The 21,201-nt window shown below is 40.5% G+C and overlaps 1 protein-coding gene across 13 annotated transcripts in view; it reads right to left on the bottom strand.

Annotated features, from left to right (window-relative positions):
• The window catches only part of PAK3 (p21 (RAC1) activated kinase 3), a 188,285-nt gene that overhangs the window by 43,314 nt on the left and 123,770 nt on the right, over positions 1-21,201 (bottom strand). For all 13 annotated transcript variants that reach the window (XM_056540322.1, XM_056540324.1, XM_056540326.1 and 10 more), the window contains one exon: positions 9,791-9,891. In XM_056540322.1, coding sequence (XP_056396297.1) covers positions 9,791-9,891 — 101 coding nt within the window. The remainder of the gene's footprint in view (positions 1-9,790; positions 9,892-21,201) is intronic.

A 21,201-nucleotide genomic window follows, 5' to 3' on the forward strand; every position in this document is an offset into this window, starting at 1 on the left:
CAGATGTGTAGGACCAATCAACAATTACCAAAAATGCTTAGATGTAGTTTTTGCTGCACATGGTGGCGATATTGCATACCAGATACTGATTTGCGCTAAAAATCTGGGGAATGCAACCCCAAAACCATCAAATATCAAAAATCCAACATGATAAATCAAAAGGAAATATCTTCCTATGAAGTGACAATAGGGACCCAATAAGGGTCAGAGTCAGCTCATAGATGATTGTAATCTTTACAAAATATATTGTTATCCCTGTCAACAGCCACAATCGGTCAGTAATTAGAATATAAACCACAACTCCTAAAATAAAGGAGGGGATATAGGTAGGGATAGATGCGGGAAAGGTCCTAGGGAGGTAATAGGCCGATGGAGATGGTAGGCCGCTACCTATCACTTTCCCTGTTAATCCCCAACTCTATACCTAATCCTAGGCGGAGTTAACACCCTGATAAGGGCGGCCCCGCACCGGAACCTAGCCTGTTTAGTCACCTAAATGCCCTGCAATATGAACAATTAGGAAAAAACTAAACTAAAACTGTCTCACTGGGGTGCCCTGCATAGCTAGAGGCACAGGGATGGATGCCCCTATCTAGTTATAACAGATATATTAACAGGGCTAATAATGTGAGACTTCACCCTTGGTCCTTCTGCAGTTACCATCTACACTGCTCCTCCATCGGCCATCACTGCATCATCTCTGACTATGCATACATACGCGTGAAACGCGTTGGGACATTCCTAGTTAACATCCACATTGGATAAGTATAATCTTGATCTACATCTATATCCAATTGTGATTCTCCATGTATTCACACCTATATTTTAGGTTTGTCTTGTACTCTATCTCCTGCTTTACGAGACTTATGTGATTTGGATAGCTGGGTTTTCAAGTTGTTCTATCTATAACTGGCCCAAATTGTTCCCGTCAGTTTGTAATATCACAGGTTACTGTACAGGTGGTGTGACAGTGACTTTGGCTGTTCATTTCACAATGATCATGACTGTCAGGAACACTTTACAACTATGTGTAGTCCTCTGTTTTGACCCTGACTGCCAGTAACACCTTGATAATATACAATACTTTGCTGCATTGTTCACACTATTTTTTAGCATCATGATTTGATTTCTGTTATGTGAAGGCAGGATTGTGAATTTTGGTCAGACAGGGTCTCATTTGGAGATATAGCTATATATCTAATCAGGGTATCTAACACTCTATGGAGATAACAATTTTCAATACTGTACCTAGTCTGATATAAGACTGATAGAATCAATCTATCTTTTTTCACCCAAGGGTGAGGTCTCACATTATTAGCCCTGTTAATATAGCTGTTATAACTAGATAGGGGCATCCATCCCTGTGCCTCTGGCTATGCAGGGCACCCCAGTGAGACAGAGTTTTTTCTTAATTGTTCATATTGCAGGGCCTTTAGGTGACTAAACAGGCAAGGTTCCGGTGCGGGGCCGCCCTTATCAGGGTGTTAACTCCGCCTAGGATTAGGTATAGAGTTGGGGATTAACAGGGAAAGTGATAGGTAGCGGCCTACCATCTCCATCGGCCTATTACCTCCCTAGGAGCTTTCCCCCATCTATCCCTACCTATATCCCCTCCTTTATTTTAGGAGTTGTGGTTTATATTCTAATTACTGACCGATTGTGGCTGTTGACAGGGACAACAATATATTCTGTAAAGATTACAATCATCTATGAGCTGACCCTTATTGGGTCCCTATTGTCACTTCATAGTAAGATATTTCCTTTTGATTTATCATGTTGGATTTTTTATATTTGATGGTTTCGGGGTTGCATTCCACAGATTTTTTGTGCAAATAATTAAAAGTTAAGTATTAGTGTTTTTTTCGGTGACTTTTACTTTTGTGCACTAATAGAAATTGAGTCCTTCGTGATATTTTTTCATACCAGATACTGATTGCAAAGTGTAAGAAACTTTAACCACTCACAGATATGATATTGGATAATATTCTTTATAATATTTTTAGACTTGACGTGTGAAAATCTTTAATTTTAGGTCACATTTATGCAGAAATATACGAAATTCTAAAGAATTCACAAGTGGTATAACACATAAGCAATTGTCTTGATTCTTCACCTTCACATACAAGTATTTACTACATACGGTACATGGTATTTAACAGCAAAATGTTTATCTAGTGTATGCTCAATGCTTTACTACATTTGATTTACTTACCATTGCATCTAGATGCTATTCTTCTATGTATCATTGCTTGTTACTAACAGAATGCAGAGAATTGGACACTAAGGGGGAGACTTATCAAAACCTGTCCAGAGGAAAAGTTGCTGAGTTGCCCATAGCAACCAATCAGATCGCTTCTTTCATTTTTCAGAGGAGTTTTCAAAAATAAAAGAAGCAATCTGATTGGTTGCTACAGGCAACATTTGCTCTGAACAGGTTTTGTTAAATCTCCCCCTATGATTCTTATTATACAGGGTGGGCCATTTATATGGATACACCTTAATAAAATGGGAATGGTTGGTGATATTAATTTCCTGTTTGTTTTCAAGATGGGTAGCGACCATGGCGGCCATTTTGAAGTCGGCCATTTTAAATGCAAGTTTTGTTTTTTCAATAGGAAAAGGGTCATGTGACACAACAAACTTATTGGGAATTTCACAAGAAAAACAATGATGTGCTTGGTTTTAACGTAACTTTATTCTTTCATGAGTTATTTACAAGTTTCTGACCACTTATAAAATGTGTTCAATGTGCTGCCCATAGTGTTGGATTGTTAATGCAACCCTCTTCTCCCACTCTTCACATACTGATAGCAACACCGCAGGAGAAATGCTAGCACAGGCTTCCAGTATCCGTAGTTTCAGGTGCTGCAGAATGGGCAAAACAAAAATTGGAACAGGACCCTCAGTTTACGCAGAAGATTTTGTTCAGTGATGAGGCAAACTTTTATGTGAATGGTGAAGTTAAACAAAACCACCGTTATTGGTCTGACACTAACCCACATTGGATAAATCCCTCCAAGACTGTATGGTGTGGTATATGGGGTACAAAGATAGTGGGGCCATTCTTCATCAATGGGAACCTCAAGGCCACTGGATATGCGAATTTGCTACATGATGATGTGTTTCCCTCTTTATGCACTGAAGCTGGCACGTTCCCTGTGTTTTTCCAGCAAGATGGTGCACCACCACATTATGGGTGTCAGATGCGAGCATTCCTAGATGAACCGTTTCCTGGAAAGTGGATTGGTTGTCGTGGGCCAGTTGAATGGGCCCCAAGGTCTCCCGATCTGACCCCCTTAGAATTTTATCTTTGGGGTCATCTGAAGGCAATTGTCTATGCTGTGAAGATACGAGATGTGCAGCACCTGAAACTACGGATACTGGAAGCCTGTGCTAGCATTTCTCCTGCGGTGTTGCTATCAGTGTGTGAAGAGTGGGAGAAGAGGGTTGCATTGACAATCCAACACAATGGGCAGCACATTGAACACATTTTATAAGTGGTCAGAAACTTGTAAATAACTCATGAAAGACTAAAGTTATGTTAAAACCAAGCACATCATTGTTTTTCTTGTGAAATTCCCAATAAGTTTGATGTGTCCCATAACCCTCTTCCCATTGAAAAAACAAAAGTTGGATTCAAAATGGCCGACTTCAAAATTGCCGGATGGTCACCACCCATCTTGAAAAGTTTCCCCCCTCAAATATACTAATGCGCACAAACAGGAAGTTAATATCACCAACCATTCCCATTTTATTAAGGTGTATCCATTTAAACGACCCACCCTGTAGAATTACACCAGACAGTGCAGCAGCAGTGCTGGTATACATGGTGAACTGAACTACAGAATATCTTGTTAAGACTAAAAAGAACTTTATATTACCAAGAGGAACATAACTGATTGATATACTAAATACTTTTCAACAAAATCATGTAACTTATTTAAATTCCTACTCGTTCTATGCTTAGGAGTCGAGTGGGCGGATCTAATTATTGAGAGTATGTCTGAATGTATACTGATATGGGAAAGGCTGCCAGCTGAATAAGACCACCCACTGGACTCCTAAGCATAGAAAGAGCTGAGGTATCAATCAATAATTACAAGTTATGCTGAAATGTTTTCCATCAAAACTATATATCAGCCTGCTCATCTTATCCTGCTCTATAACATGCTTCTGGAAAACAGGGTGGCATCTTCCTGGGGAAAGGGTTCCTTTGAAGGCTATTTTTACATATGGAGATTTTGAATGAATTTGCCTCTCAACTGTCAATTGTTGAAAAAAAAATAAAAAAAACAAAAAGAAAACTAAAAAACTAAACAAAAACCTCACTGTCTTCTAATTCTTCTTTAAATTCAGGATGAGGAAGGAGAGTAACAGGACTGAGGTTGCTTATAAACAGTTATGGTGGCAGCACAGGCATAATGTATTGCATTGACATACATGTCGAATAGCTCGTAAGCACTTTTAAATGTATGAGCAAGCAAGAAAAGCTATGGATGCGGTGATCACATGATCCATGACATATGATGGATCCATTCAGATCCATTATTTTTCTCATTGACCTATATTGGGTCTAGTAGCCATCTTCTTGTTATGTTAAAAGCAATTGAAACCTGACTGAAAAGTGTAAACATAACCATAAAGGGGTTATCACAAAAATAAGAATGATCCACAGGATCTTGACTATGTTAAGAAATCCTATAGAACGTGAATGGAACGTTGGTCAAAGATGCACAGGGTTTCATTCACTTAGGCGAAATCTGACCTTTGTTAACATTAATAGTGGATGTTACAGCAGTTGGAGCTACACTAATTCACTAGTCCACAGGATAGTGGTTCACTTTTAATCTCGGAATAACCAAGGGGCTGTCTCAATATGACAGACAGTACTGAGATGCCCTAATAAATCAAAGTGAAGAGCCAAGTGTCTTTAGTTCTGGGATTTGTGGCTCCCTATTCGCTACAGGTGACCATTTAGTTGGCTTCTATCCAACTATAAGGTATTGTCTTAAGGCTTTGTTTCCTCTTGGCAGTTTTTTTGGGGAAAATGGCACTCAACTTTTTGAGCCAAAGTTAGAAGTGTATTCAAAAGGAATGGGAAATATAAAAGGAAGGACTTATACAGCTGCTTCCTACGGGATCTACTTTTGGCATTAGCTGAAAAACTGCAGTGGCTGTTCTCCAAAAAACTGTCAAGTGGAAACCTAGGGGGAGATTTATCAAAACTGTCTAGAGGCAAAGTTGCTGAGTTGCCCATAGCAACCAGATTGCTTCATTAATTTTTTTTAAAAGGCCTCTGAAAAATTAAAGCAGCGGGGTTATGATTGGTTGCTATGGGCAACTCAGCAATTTTTCCTCTGGACAGGTTTTGATAAATCTCCCCAGTAGTCTTTATTGGCACATGGCTCACAGGAACTTTGCCTTCCTCTGGATCAACACAACCCAAAAACAGTTTGGCCTTCGTCTGCTGCAACCTAAGGAACAATGCACTTCGTGAAGAACTATACAGTTTGTGCATGGCAATTTTTCAAAGCTGTAATCATAGAATATAGTAACATTTCTCCAAAAATATAAACTACTGCAGGAATGCTAAAATGAGCAAAGATGTAACTATAGAAGAATAGATATCTTATGTTTCTGATGTATTGTCCTTCTAGTCCAAAGCCCATAAACCAAGTATAGCAGCTTTGAGTGAAAGATGAGCGACATGCATTCCTCTTCTATAAAAATCCATTTCTTGAGTCATGTGTTGGAAGTCATGCAACTGAGTAAACTAAAGTCTGTACTTCCATCAACCACAAGTCTGGTAAAGTTTGGAAGTGCATTTTATAGTTATCAGAACTGCTGATATAAGCATTTTCCACTCCTCGTTCCATCAAATATCTTGTATGAAGGTACATAAAAATATGACTTAAAGGAGTCTTTTGTATTTTAGCCGGTAGTAATCTTATTAGAGCTTCAATAAGCTATGTTTTGCTGACTTTTTTATTTATTTTTTTTTTTTTTCAATCGTTGATGTTTGCATATTACTTCACAGCTATTTTCTATTGGTATATTACAGAATAGGGAATGGAAAAAGCTTGATTTGCATTTTATACAGAGGCTACAAAGCTATATACACTTCACAAAATTACATGGTATTTATTGGCAGCATTGCTGGATGATGCAATACGTTTATGGGAACGTGTGTATGATTCACACTCCTAATACGAAGCATATTGCTTTGTTCTCTGGGAATGGTTTATTTTATAAGATGGTAGGTCACTTATTTATATACAATTTGGTTTGTCATATATAAATGGTTTGTATTAGGTTTGTGATGTGTCTATGAATGTGTGGCCTCAGATCATGAAGACTTATGAGATCGGACACATCACATAAGCATTAAAGTTCAGGGGTGCAGTCTGAATTCACTTATGTTCTTCCCAGAAGGAAAAACTGTACAGCACCTGAACTCTAGTTTAGTGGTGTTTTAAGAATCCGGGTAGATACATATTCTTAAAGGGGTACTCTGCCCCTAGACATCTTATCCCCTATCCAAAGGATAGGGGATGAGATGTCAGATCGCCGCGGTCCCGCTACTGGGGACCCCTGGGATCCCCGCTGCGGCACCGCGCTATCATTACAGCACAGAGAGAGTTCGGAGGACGGAGCAGCGTGACGTCATGGCGCCGCCCCTCGTGACATCACGGCCTGTCCCCTTAATGCAAGTCTATGGGAGGGGGCATGACGACTGCCACGCCCCCTCCCATAGACTTGTATTGAAAGGGACGGGCCGTGACGTCACGAGGGGCGGAGCCATTACGTAACGATGCTCCGACCCCTGTACTGCCCATCATTACGTGCAGAGCGAACTCGCTCTGTGCTGTAATGATGGCGGGGTGCCGCAGCGGGGATCCCAGGGGTCCCCAGCAGCGGGACCGCGGCAATCTGACATCTGATCCCCTATCCTTTGGATAGGGGATAAGATGTCTAGGGGCGGAGTACCCCTTTAAAGGGGTATCCTTAGGATAGGATATGGAATAAGTGTCAGATCGCAGGGGCTATCTGTTGACCGCTGGGAGTGCTGTACTCTGCTCTCTTCGGCAGCTTCATAGACAATGAACAGAGCAGGGGCAACCACGTATACGCCGCAACTCTGTTCAAAAACTATGGAGCAGCTTTGGTGATTACAGGGGGTTTCTGGGGTTGGACACAATCTAACAAATCCCCTTATCCAGTGGATAAGATAAATTAACATAGAATACCCCTTTAAAGAAAAATTTCCATCTCAAAGTGATAGCATATACTGTCAATATGTTATCGATTTACGATAGTAGGAATATTTGCAGTCTGAACCACACAGATAATAAAATGCTGGCACATCCTAGTAACATGCCATCTCTTCACAAGACAGGAAAGTGCAGTATAAGTGCAGTATAAGCACCGTATGTAAAATTGAATTACCAGTTATCAAAAAATATATGTCCTTCAAGCTTAACCATGTATGATGTCTGTGCTAATCCAGAGGAGGGCAAAATAAAGCTTGTAATCTTCTCATAAAGAGGTAATATACACTTGTCTGACTTGCTTTCCTTGACGTTTCCATGTAGAAAACTATTTCTACGCTTGACATTATTGCTTATGTGCTTTGGTTCTGAAGTATTTTATTTTTCTTTTCTTTTATAGAACAGTCAAATTTTTTTTTAAGGAGAATCCTTGCCCCTTTGGTCCCATGAAATAGGCCTTTCTGTAGCTAGCCAGCACACTGTTCTGTACTGACAAGGGGCAACAACGACAAAACAGCTGTCTACATACAGGTATCATCCACTTCTGGTGGAGTTTTTGGCTTGGCTGAGTAAACCCCTAGTCAAGTTTTAGGCTATTTAAAAGAGTCAGACATGGGGCTGAAGAGATGCTACCTTTTAAAAAGTGTTGTCAGAAAGCTACTTTGCATATCTCTTTCCCGAGAATTCCTAGTGGAGCACAAATGGCCTAGAAGATAACCAGCATATCCATTTTCCCCACCACTGGAAACTGAACATTCTTAGTAACATATAAATAATTTTAAGTGCTAGTGATTCATCTTAAAGTCGCTAAGATAAAATTGCAATAAAATGCTTTCTAAAAGACCTTAGAAATAAGTGTTCACTACATCTGCATATGTATATCCTTTAATTTTTTAACTTTAAACTTTTGCATCTGTTTTACATGCACATATTAGGCTGGTTTACTTGCAGTTCTATGGGGTAGTACATAAAACACAACCATACATGAAATGCTACACTGACAACTTTCATATGGCTGTATTTGGATATATACGTAATTGTATTTACTCGTGTCCTCTACACTGCATGTACATGAGGGACAACAGTGTATATGTCATATGCTATGATAGAATATAGTATTGTCTATCTAGGTGTTTTCTAGCACTAGAAAAACAGAGCAATTTCTTTGAAAAACTGCACCGCATCTGACCACAGACTGGGTGTGGCTTTGCAGCTCCGATCCATTGGGGTAAATGGAGCAAAGCTGTAATACCATATATAATCTGGAAAAAGAGAGCTACACCAGCTTACCCCAACATAATGGCCGGAGCATGGTGCAAGTGCTGGATGGCACACCAATGCAATGCAGAAAATGAAGAAAATCCAGCTCAAGGGTACTTCAAATTGCGGCTTTATTTCAGGTCAGTGCACATAGACAGGTTGTCTATCTGTCAATGTGTACTGGCCTGAAATAAAGCCGCGATTTTAAGCATCCTTGAGCTGGATTTTCTTCCTTTTCTGCATCACATATAATTTGGGGACAGGTGTGGTGCTGTTTCTAGAAGATATTAGCTCTGTTTTTATATTGATGGATAACCCTTCAAGGAAGCTCAAACTTTTTATATACCAAAACAGAAGCAGGAAAAAAAAATTCCAGTTAATAGGCGCCAACCGTCGGAAAAACTTCAACGTAGACTGGCATATAATCCAAGTATTGCTTTATCAGACGCGTTTCGAGGTCTGTTACCTCTTTTTCAATGACTACACAATTGCTGTAGTCATTGAAAAAGAGGTAAGGCCTCGAAACGCGTCTGCCAAAGCAAAGTAAAGCAATACTTGGATTATATGCCAGTCTACCTTGAAGTTTCTCCGACGGTTGGCGCCGATTACCCGAAATTTTTTTTTCCTGCTTCTGTTCTTGAGAATTACCTATCGAGTGTGGAGGAAGTTCTTCTCGAAAAATCCGGACGGCTGCACCACTACCCAAATATGTGTGTTTTTTCCTGCTATAGTATATACCAAAACAAGCATCCACAAGGCAAGAAAGTGACAAGATTAGAAGACCACACAGGAAAAGTCCTATAATATTTACATTTACAATGTATTAAGTTTCTTTTGGGAAAAAAAAAAAAAAACACAATTGACAAATCAATAAATGAGTCTGGATTCTTATTACAGATCTTTACTGCTTGTGTTTTCCTTAGGAAAAAGGAAACTAAATTGGAGTTGTGATGCTTTTTTTGTGTTCTACTCGAAGCATAACAGGCTACACATAATGGCTAATAAAGTGAAGGACAACATTTTCATAAGGGAGCTATAATCTGTGAGAGGAGCAGAAGCAGCTAAATCCACATGATAAATCCTCACTAGGTCTACTTCTTGCCATAAACCTGTCACTTCCGTCAACAGCTACATTTTTTTTGCAGTTTATAGGGGATGCTACAAGGAATACTTTTCCCTTGGACTCCAGCTGAAGATTGCACATTAAGTGCATGTCTATATGGTTCTCTTGCACTGACGGCACGTATATCAGCGATACTTACAGTGAATTCTCCCGTCACAGCATCAAAGCCAACATGGATGGTGTGCTCAAAGTCTGAAGGGAGGGAGATCTCCGGGCGTTCCTTCTCTTTCTTTTTGCTGGCTGAGGACAAAACAAATTAAATAAATCCAAATTAGTTTAGAGAACAATTGTAATGCAAACCCAGTTTCGTAAAAGACCATAACCAGTCTATCAAGAATTTATTCTAGTAAAAAAGCAGTTATATAGGTTACAATATTGTGAGCCCAACTTCTCTCAAAGACAACCCATAAAAAAAACGAAGTTATAAGGGGGTGCACATGGTTCCCATTTAAAAAGAAAAGCCACCACTGGTATCATATCTCAGGGATTGCAATAACCAACACAGTTTTTATGTGTTGTTTATGGGTTGTAGTCTTGAAAAAAACAAAAATTGCAATGTGATGTTTTGATTGCCAGGATGTTCTGGTGCACAAAAATGTAAGGCCACCGGGGTCTCATACTGGATTTGTTATTCAAAACATCTAACAGATAAAACAGCTCATTGTCCCATACAAACAATCTAGAATTACAGCAAGCTATTAGGAATTAAGTACCGTATTTTTCACTGTATAAGACGCACTTTTTCTTCGGTTGGGAAATTGGTGCATCTTATAGGGCAAATACACATTAAAATCCTGTCATATCGCGGCGGTCCCTGCGGCCGGGGCCCGCGGCTAATACAGGACATCACCGATCGCGGTGATGCCCTGTATTAACCCTTCAGACACAGCGATCAAAGCTGACCGCCGCGTCAGAAGCGAAAGTGAAACTAACACGGTCGGGCTGTTTGGGACCGCCGCGGTGAAATCGCGGCGTCCCGAACAGCTTACAGGACACCAGGAGGGACCTTACCTGCTTCTTCGGTGTCCGATCGGCGAATGACTGCTCCGTGCCAGGATCCCCCTGCATGGCCTGCGCTCTCCTTCGTCGTCATCACGTCGTTGCGCACGCCGTCCCGTCATCCGATAGGAGCAGCGTGCGTAGCGACGTGATGGCGGCGACGTAGAGCGAGGATACCGGGCAGCAGAGACATTCCGGAGCGACTGGGACACCCCGGGGACACAGCGACAGCGGGGACACATGAGTATTACCTTCTATACCAGTGGTTTTCAACCTGCGGTCCTCCAGATGTTGCAAAACTACAAATCCAGGCATGCCCGGATAGCCAACGGCTGTCCGGGCTTGCTGGGAGTTGTAGTTTTGCAACATCTGGAGGTCCGCAGGTTGAAGATCACTGTCCTATACTTCACATTCTATTTGGTTCAGAATTTTTTTTTCTAGATTTTCCTCCTTTAAAATTGGGTGCGTCTTCTATGCTGAAGCGTCTTACATATACGGTAGGTTACATACAATAGTAAAAAGAAAAAAAATAATTGAAACCTCAGAACCCTGTGTAAGCAGACTACATCAGAAACACAAAGCTACGAGGGCAGCTAAAATGTACCATGGAGCCTAGACTGGTTAGCTCAAGGGGGATTCCTAGTATAGATGCATTGGAAATGGTTAGCTGTGCGAAAGGCTAGGTGTGTAAAGAGTTCTCAACATTTGTATGCAAAAGAAATTGTTTACAACCTACTGACCTGATGTGTGTGTGGGGGGGGGGGGGGGGTGCGTTTATAAGTATATAATCTGATAATCAATATCAGATTTCACTACAATAATCTATAGCTTACAAGGCTTCCTCTATATAATGTGTGCCCAGGCATTTAGATTTTGGGAGGACAATACATGACATTTAGAACGGTTACGCAGGCCATGTGTCCGTTTCAAGGAGTGATCCATTTCTCCAGCTTTACTATATATACCACTATAGCACAAGCAAGCCAGTCTTCCTTTCTAGAACATTCTGGTACTTTATAAGAGAATGGAGATGGTGTTTCTATAGTTTTCATTTAAAGGGGTTAACCCGAAAAAGTCTTATTTTCAGAAACACTGCCACTCCTGTCCATAGGTCGTGACTGTTATTGCAGCTCAGCTTCATTCATTATTACAATGACTAACGTTGAGATTTCTTGTATTCTTAGGCTGCATTCACATCACGATTTCTCCATCCGACCTGAGTACACGATTTTTATAGCTTAAAATCGTATGAAATCGTATATAAAGTCGGATCCATTGACCTCCATTCAAAAATCGGATCCATTACACACATCCGATTTGATCCGCATCAGATTTCACACAATTTTTGTTCGAGTCTGAAATCGGGGTTGACCACGGATCCGATTTTTGAATGGAGGTCAATGGATCCAACTTCATATATGATTTCATACGATTTTAAGCTATAAAAACGTGTACTCAAGTCGGATGGAGAAATCGTGATGTGAATGCAGCCTTAGAAAGCCCCATAAAGTGTTTTCTGCTAAACTTTTTATTCAACATGCTTTAAAAATAACAAATAAAAAATAAATGAAAACTCCCATATAGGTCAGTAGAGTAGGGGCTTTAGGCTAGGCAGAATATATTGTGGGTAGCCCTTGCTTGAAACTTCAGAGTTAAAGGGGTTTACCAGGATTTCCTTTTCTTCAGCCTTTGAGCCTGTGGCATCACTTTCCTCGTTCCAATGCAAGGAACCTACACCCGAAATTTCTGTAGTGCAAGTCTTTTTATTTTATGGCTGTCTCTGACAATATGTCATAAGTCCCATGGTCTCCAGGAAGGTGTGAATAGGCTGCAAGGGGTGGGCATTACTTTAACCCAGACATCCATGCACCCTCTGTGGCATAGCCAAGCTCCCCTGGAAATCATGTGACTTATTACATATTGTCTACGGCCACATGGAATGCTGGGAAAGGTTAAAAGGTCAGAGGGAACAGTAAAATTAAAAAAACTTGCACTACAGCACTTCTGGGTGTGGGTCCTGTGCATGAAATGGTATAAATCAGGACATGGTGATAATAGAAGCATATTACACCACAGTATACCTTGGTATTGTGGGCTCACAGGCTGAGGGAAAAAATTCTGGAATACCCCTTTAAATTTATGGAATAGATAGCAAATTGTAGTAGAAATTGCTTCCTTTTTGTCGACCATGGGACAAAAGGCCACAGTTTTGTAGTTTAGCCACAGTAACTTAAAGGGTTACTCTGCCCCTAGACATCTTATCCCCTATCCTAAGGATAGGGAATAAGATGTCAAATCGCCGGGGTCCCGCTGCTGGGGACCCCCAGGATCTTGGCTGCAGCACCCCGCCATCATTACTGCACAGAGCAGACTCACTCCGTGCGTAATGCCTGGTGATACAGGGGCCAGAGCATTGTGACATCACGGCTCTGCCCCTCGTGACGTCACGGCCCGCCCCCTAATGCAAGTCTATGGGAGGGGCGTGATTGCTGCCACGCCCCCCTCTATTGAGGGGTGGGCCGTTACGTCACGAAGGGGCGTAGCCGTGATGTAACGATGCTCCGGCCCCTGTATCACCCATCATTACGCACGGAGCAAGTTTGCTCTGTACTGTAATGATAGCGGGGTGCCGCAGCCGAGATCCCGGGGGTCGCCAGCAGCGGGACCCCGGTGATCTGACATCTTATCCTTATCCTTTGGATAGGGGATAAGATGTCTAGGGGAAGAGTACCCCTTTAATATTCTGGATGGTCAAATGTTTTTCTTTGCAGCTAAGGTACACAACTCCTCATTTTACATATTTGCTTTATCTTAAAAATCAATGTTTTACTTAAAAAGGGGGAAAGAGTTTTAGCCAAAGAGGTAGTATACATTTGTACAGTCAGGGGCATTCAAAGCAAAGCTGTTGGGGCGTCAGCACTTCAGAGGTATTACAGATGGGGGCATATTTTCTTTATTCATTTCTGAAAAGAGGATATTACGGGGCAATTCCAGAAGACTGCATTAGGTACAACTTTACAGATAGTATTCTAAATCCTGAGATCATTAACTTCATCACTCTGTCCCCCTGTGATTCCTAAATAAACCCCCCAATGTGGTTGAGGAGACAATTCTGTATACAGTGGTCCCTCAGTTACAATATTAATTGGTTCTGGGACGACCATTGTATGTTGAAACCAATGTATGTTGAGACCATAACTCTATGGAAACCTGGTAATTGGTTCTAAAGGCACCAAAATGTCATCCACAAATAGGAAAAAGTGCGGATTAAAGAAAAATAAGTAGATAACTAATATAGATAAAGCAAATCCTTACATATAAAAGTAAGAAAGATCTGCTGGGAGCTGTAATCACTGTCTATGTCAGTGTTTCCCAAGCAGGGAGCCTCCAGCTGTTGCAAAACTACAACTTTCAGCATGCCTGAACAGCCAAAGGGGGCACCCTGCTTGGGAAACACTGGTCTATGTAGAGGACCGGAGCTTCTTCGGGGTCCTGTACAGCACATGCAATGTCCTAAAAAGTAACATGGAGCTGCCCTTACCTGGTGTCCAAAGGAGCAGCTAGCCCTGGCACAGGTAAAGTGTACAGAACATGTAATACCTCCTGTACTGTAGGGGGCGCTACCAGACACCAGTCAGTGCATACACTTCAGTAATACAGGGGTTTTACCAGTGAATGTCCATTCTGATTGGTCAAATCTTCCAGCCACTGACACGTTTCACAGATCTGGACTGTCTGTAGCATAGTATGTTGAGTCTGGTTTCAACTTACAATGGTCCAGAAAAGACCATTGTATGTTGAAACTATTTTATGTTGAGGCCATTGTAAGTTGAGGGATCACTGTATTTCCCTTGAGTTCTGTTCAGTCCATTGGCACGTGCAAGAAAACTGAAATATAATCTTTTCTAATGAAAAGCAGCCTAGTAACATTACACTTAATGGCAGATACCCCAAATTGTTAAAACATGTGGGTATGATTTACAAGATAACAAGTAATACTCAGAAGACTGTGTTCGCTGCTTAGTCTGGAGCGATCAATGTTGAAGGCATTTCCTCTATGAGAGTCTGTTCCACATCAGGGTAATTAAAGGTGCAGGCCCAGCCACAAGTCATACAAATCATACAGATTTAAGACTTTCCTCTACACAATTCATTTATACAGTTCTCGTATATATAATTTTATCTAGATTATAATGCACAGATATTGGTTACAAACAAATAAAGCGTTGTATATTACACGTATATTAAGTATTTAGAGAAAGTGCAAAGGTAAAGTAGCCACAACAGCTTTAACACAAGCCAAAAAAAAAACCAGCTACAATATGATGACGATGTGAACAACATACGGTAGATGGCATTATAGCATAACACTATATCTAAAGTGGATTTCTTATTAAAAAAGGCTGTCCTGTTTAGGGAAACATATTATACTGACCGATTCAATGAGATATTACACCAAGTCAGATAGTGACTCCGGTCGGCTCATTTTTGGACTGGTTTTGTTGCCGGACTGAAAACCGTGGTCTGCTCAAAAATTAGCCGACTGGAGTCACTATCTGACTCGTCCAGCTCATTTAAATGAATGGGGTGTGGGTCAGGTGGGGATACAGCAGTGGCTGGTATTACATTTTCTGTCCGGAATTGGCTGCTGTATCCCCAAAGTGGAATGGAGGCACAGAGCAGAGACCAGTAAGTATCAGGGTGACACTGCTGACAATGAGGATAAATTCCCTTTAGCCCCTTAACGACGAAGGACTTAAATGTACATCCTGGTGAGCTGGTACTAAACACACCAGGACGAACATTTACGTCCTAAGCATAACCGTGGGCATCGGAGCGATGCCTGGATCATGCGCGGCAGGTCCCGGCTGTTGATCGAAGCAAGGGACCTGCTGGTAATGGCGGACATCCCGCGGATGTCCGCCACTAAGCCCTCAGATGCCGTGATCAATACAGATAACGGCATCTGCAGCATTGCAGTGACTTAAATGGATGATCGGATCGCCCGCGGTGATCCGATCATCCAGCATGGCAGACGGAGGTCCCCTCACCTGCCTCCGCTGTCTTCCCGGAGTCTTCTGCTCTGATCTGCCTTCCCGCAGACCAGAGCAGAAGATGACCGATAACCCTGATCAGTGCTATGTCCTATACATAGCACTGAACAGTATTAGCAATCGAATGATTGCTATAAATAGTCCCCTATGGGGACTATTAAAGTGTAAAAATAAAAGTAAAAGTAAAAAATTATAAAATTTGAAAAACCCCCTCCCCTAATAAAAATGTAAATTGTCCTATTTTCCCTATTTCACCCCCAAAAAGTGTTAAAAACATATTTTATATACATATTTGGTATCGCCGCGTGCGTAAATATCTGAACTATTAAAATAAAATGTTAATGATACCGTACGAAGAATGGCGTGAACGTAAAAAAAAAAAAATAGCTGCTTTTTTATAACATTTTATTCCCCCCAAAAAATAAAAAAATGTATTAAAATTTTTATATAAGCAAATATAGTATCAATAAAAAGTACAGATCACGGCGCAAAAAATTAGCCCTCATACCGCCGCTTATACAGAAAAAACGTACTAAACGTACTAATTTGGTTAAAAAGTTTGTGATTTTTTTTTAAGCGCAACAGTAATAGAAAAGTATGTTTTAATCGTATTGACCCAAAGAATAAATAAAACATGTCATTTTTACCGTAAATTCGACGGCGTGAAAACAAAAGCTTTCAAAATTTGCTAAATTGCGGTTTCTTTTTAAATTTCCCCACACAAATAGTATTTTTTTTGTTGCGCCATACATTTTATGGTAAAGTAAGTGATGGCATTACAACTGACAACTGGTCGCGCAAAAAACAAGCCCTCATACTAGTCTGTGGATGAAAATATAAAAGAGTTATGATTTTTTTAAGGCAAGGATGAAAAAACAAAAATGTAAAAATAAAATTGTCTGCGTCCTTAAGGCCCAATTGGGCTGCGTCCTTAAGGGGTTAAGTAAAGTAAAATGACCTGTTACACAACCAACCATTCTAGTAATTTTAATCAAAGTCAATGTACTAGTGAATAATGCTGAAATACTTTCAGGTTGGGCCTAAGGTGAAGAGGTAATGCAATGCCCCATTATTGCGCTGTACTACACATTGCAAAAGATAAATTGGACAGTTCTCAACACAATCACTTTAGATCTACTCTGAGCTCAGTTAAAAGGGTAATGGGAAAGGGGGCATGATAAAAAAAAGTTTATCATATCAACTTTGGAATGAGAAACATTGTAATGTATCTTATAATAGAAATATGCTTCTTTCTGTACGATCAAGCTTCTGTTTTGCCCCTGCCCATCCCACCCAAACATATCATTTACTCTGAAAAAATGCTTTAAAGAGTACCTATCACCAAAAAAAACTTTTAATGTATTGTTCCTTATGTAATTATAAGACACTTTGCTATTTACTTGCTGTTAAAATTCTCAACCTTTATATGTTTTTAATGTGATTGAAAAAAATGGCCACTAGGTGGCTCTGTTCTGTTGCCAAACAGTTCATTTGGTCTCCACCCGGACTTGCAGAAGTCCAAACTCCGGAAGTGCGTGCGGAGAATGGCAAGTCACAGCTCTTGCAGGCTTCAGTGATGTTGCCCCTGCTGGGGAACGCTCACTTTCTTCTACCGGGAGCTCACACAATGGGAGAAAGGGGAAAGGTATGATACAGAGCTTTTTAAAGCTCGGAAATTTTTTAAGGCAAGGAGGGGTGTTGGGAGTAGTTAGTTAAATATAATCTGATTAAGTTTGGAAAATATGGTTTGATGACAGGTACTCTTTAGCCTGTTGGGGACGGAGGGCGTACCTATATGCCCTCTGCCCACTTTCTTTCTATAACGCCCGTCAGAGCGGGTCGGACCCAGCCTCTAACAACGGCCGGGACCCGTGGCTAATAGTGCGCGGCACTGATTGCAATTAACCCTTTAGAAGCGGCGTTCAAAGTGAAGTCAAAAGTGAAAGTAAGACATTGCCGGTTAGCTCAGGGAGCTGTTCGGGATCGCCGTGTTGAAATCGCGGCATCCCAAACAGCTTACAGGACAGGAGGAGGACCCCTACCTTCCTCCTCGCTGTCCGATCGCTGAATGACTGCTCAGTGCCTGAGATCCAGGCATGAGCAGTCAAGCGGCAGAATCCTTGATCAATGGTTTCCTATGAGACACCATTGATCAATGTAAAAGATCAGTGTGTGCAGTGTTATAGGTCCCTATGGGAGCTATAACACTGCAAAATAAAAGTGAATAAAAGATCATTTAACCCCTTCCCTAATAAAAGTTTTAATCACCCTCCTTTTCCCATTTAAAAAAAGAACTCTTTAAATAAAAATAAACATATGTGGTATCGCCGTGTGCGTAAATGTACGAATTATAAAAATATAATTAAACTACACAGTCAATGGCGTATGCGCAAAAAATTTCCAAAGTCCAAAATAGTGTATTTTTGGTCACTTTTTATATCATAGAAAGATGAATAAAAAGTGATCAAAAAGTCCGATCAATACAAAAATGGTACCGCTAAAAACTTCAGATCACAGCGCAAAAATCAGCCCTCATACCACCCCATACGCAGAAAATTAAAAAAAAGTTATAGGGATCAGAAGATGACAATTTTTAATTTATAAATTTTCATGGATGTAGTTATGATTTTTTCCAGAAGTATGACAAAATCAAACTGTATAAGTAGGAAATGATTTTAATCGTATGGACCTACAGAATAAAGATAAGGTGTAATTTTTACCCAAAAATTTTCTGTGTAGAAACGGAAGCCCCCAAAAGTTACAAAATGGAATTTTTTCTTCAATTTTGTGGCACAATTATTTTTTTTTCAGTTTCGCCATAGATTTTTGGGTAAAATGACTGATGTCATTACAAAGTAGAATTGGTGGCGCAAAAAATAAGCCATCATATGGATTTTTAGGAGCAAAATTGAAAGAGTTATGATTTTTAAAAGGTAAGGAGGAAAAAACTAAAGTGCAAAAACAGGAAAACACCCTGTGTCCCCAAGGGGTTAAATCCAAAGACAAGACAGACTATCCGCTATCAGTTAAATGCTGTACATAGAAGTCAAAGGAGAGGGGAAGGAGGAGGAGGAGTTCTTAGCAAAGCACGACAGATGAAGAAAGAAAATGGAAAAGGACCTCATTCATCCAGGCGCTGCTGGTTAGGTCATCAGGTGCACAAAATGATGCAATGTATACCTTGGAATATTGTATACATGAAAGTTTATTAAAAAATAATAAACAACATACAGATTACGCGTTTCGAGGGTGACTCCCCTCTTCCTCAGATCAGATCAGACCTGATCTGAGGAAGAGGGGAGTCACCCTCGAAACGCGTAATCTGTATGTTGTTTATTATTTTTTAATAAACTTTCATGTATACAATATTCCAAGGTATACATTGCATCATTTTGTGCACCTGATGACCTAACCGGCAGCGCCTGGATGAATGAGGTCCTTTTCCATTTTCCGTTTGATGACTACGTCAGGACGTATGTGCCTGTGACCTCCGGCTTGAAGCCCTCCTTTGGACATCAGTGAGTACCCCTATTTGGGGTGATATGCGTTACTTCTATTTACATCTGGTGAGCAGCCACCTATAAGTGCCGTGGGTTTCTCCCACATTTACACTTGCTGTTTGTGTTTAAGGGTAATACACGAGGCGCCGTTCCCCGGTCTTTTTTCTTTCTATTTATTTCAGATGAAGAAAGAGATACACTTAGAAGCTGCTTAAAGCTCTAGCAAGTGTTATATCTACCCCTAGGGCTTGAGCATACAATGCTCAGACCTGTTCTATAATGTTCTCAATGCTGCGGCTGCTGAGGGTATGCTATAGAGATAAAGGAGAGCTGGTTCTCCTCTTTAGTGTGTGCAATGTATGGGAGACACCAATAGCAGCCAGTCTCTACCCACTACCTCAGGGACCACTGAAAATAAAAGATAGTGCAGGCAGAGGGGAAAACGGGTGAAACATGTCAAATCCCACAAAAAATATATTATATGTTACTCAGTACCTCATCTTGATCATATACATTTATATGGACATTTATCAACGGGTTTAGTCAGGTTTTCTTTACTATAATTGTCGCAAAATTGTCGCAACTGCGACTACGCAATTTTTCGTGCGACATTTTGACTGGAAAGCGAGAAAAGCAAGTTTTCCAAAAATTAACTACGTAGTAATAATTTTAAAATGGACTACGTCAGGCATTTATTAACTGCGACAGTCGAACCTGCGCAAAAAAAAGTCACAACAGGGTTGAAAATTGACTAAATTTACTCCAGCTCAAACATGGAGCAGAAAAAGCTACTATCAAAGTAAAATAGGAAAAATTGCTTACGTGAAAGAAAATTATCAACAGGCTGAAACCAGTTGATAAATAAGTCACACATAAGCAAAAAAAAAAAGTAAGGAAAAAATTACTAAAAAAAAGAATACATAAGCAAACATTGATAAATGTCCCTCATAATTTTTATGTCTATCCCCTATAATTCACAAAAAAATAGCACATTAACACTGCTCACTGTCTTTTCCATCTTCTCAAAGGGAGGGGCCGTGTCCTTCTCTTGCCTGCACTGTGCATGACTCCGCTTTCTTCCTCACTCTGCTGACTTAATGCTCTCTGGAGCGAGCCTGGCAGCCCTGCTCTGTTAACCTTTCCTCACCTGGTTTTATGCTGTATACACACACAATGATTATTGGAGATTGCCTGTACTCTACGACCAAAGACAATATGGTGAGTGTATAACTTATTTCTTCCTATGTCATTCATGTGTGTCATCCTTAGGCAGTCCTGTAATGTCGGAACTTGTAGTTTTAGAATAGTTGGAGGTACAGTGTTTGGCTAACTTTTTTTTTACAGCTGTGTTGCATTCAACTGTGTGCCTACAGCTTTTGCAAAACTACAACACCCAGCATACCCAGACATCCTTTGACTGTCCCGGCATGCTTGCAGTTGTAGTTTTGCAACAGTTGGAGGCACGATTGGTTAAACTCTGTGTTACAGTAATGTTGCTGTAATTTGTGTTCCTGCTGCAGATTTGTCCATCAGCCATCTCTTGTCCATGACCATTGGACAAGCTGATGCTGCTGTGGGACTCAGTGTCCCAGGAGGTATGGGGAACCCAAGTGGTGGGATTTTCAAAGGCAGTTTTCTTTTTTTTTTTTTTATGTGATTTTTTTATTTTTTTTTAAAGAAGTATTTTTTTGCCAAGATATACAACCTATAAAAAACTTTTTTTATCTGACAGTGCCCATCTAAACTGGGCAACTTATCCTGAAGACTTTATTGAACATTTAAGGGCAGGGGGTGGAAGAATCTCAACTTCTTTGCTCACATCACTCTCCAGTCCTTTTAATTTGACTGAACATCATCCATGTTAAGATTTGGCTAATATTCATGTTTTTTTTTTATGTTAGTTAATTTCTTTTTCTATAATGTAAGATTATTATGCAACACTGATCAACTGTGAGTCACTTCATTTTGGAATTTCCCAAGGATGTGTCTGTCATATA

This window comes from Hyla sarda, chromosome 9, assembly GCF_029499605.1.
Source record: "Hyla sarda isolate aHylSar1 chromosome 9, aHylSar1.hap1, whole genome shotgun sequence".
In the NCBI taxonomy this organism is placed as follows: domain Eukaryota; kingdom Metazoa; phylum Chordata; class Amphibia; order Anura; family Hylidae; genus Hyla; species Hyla sarda.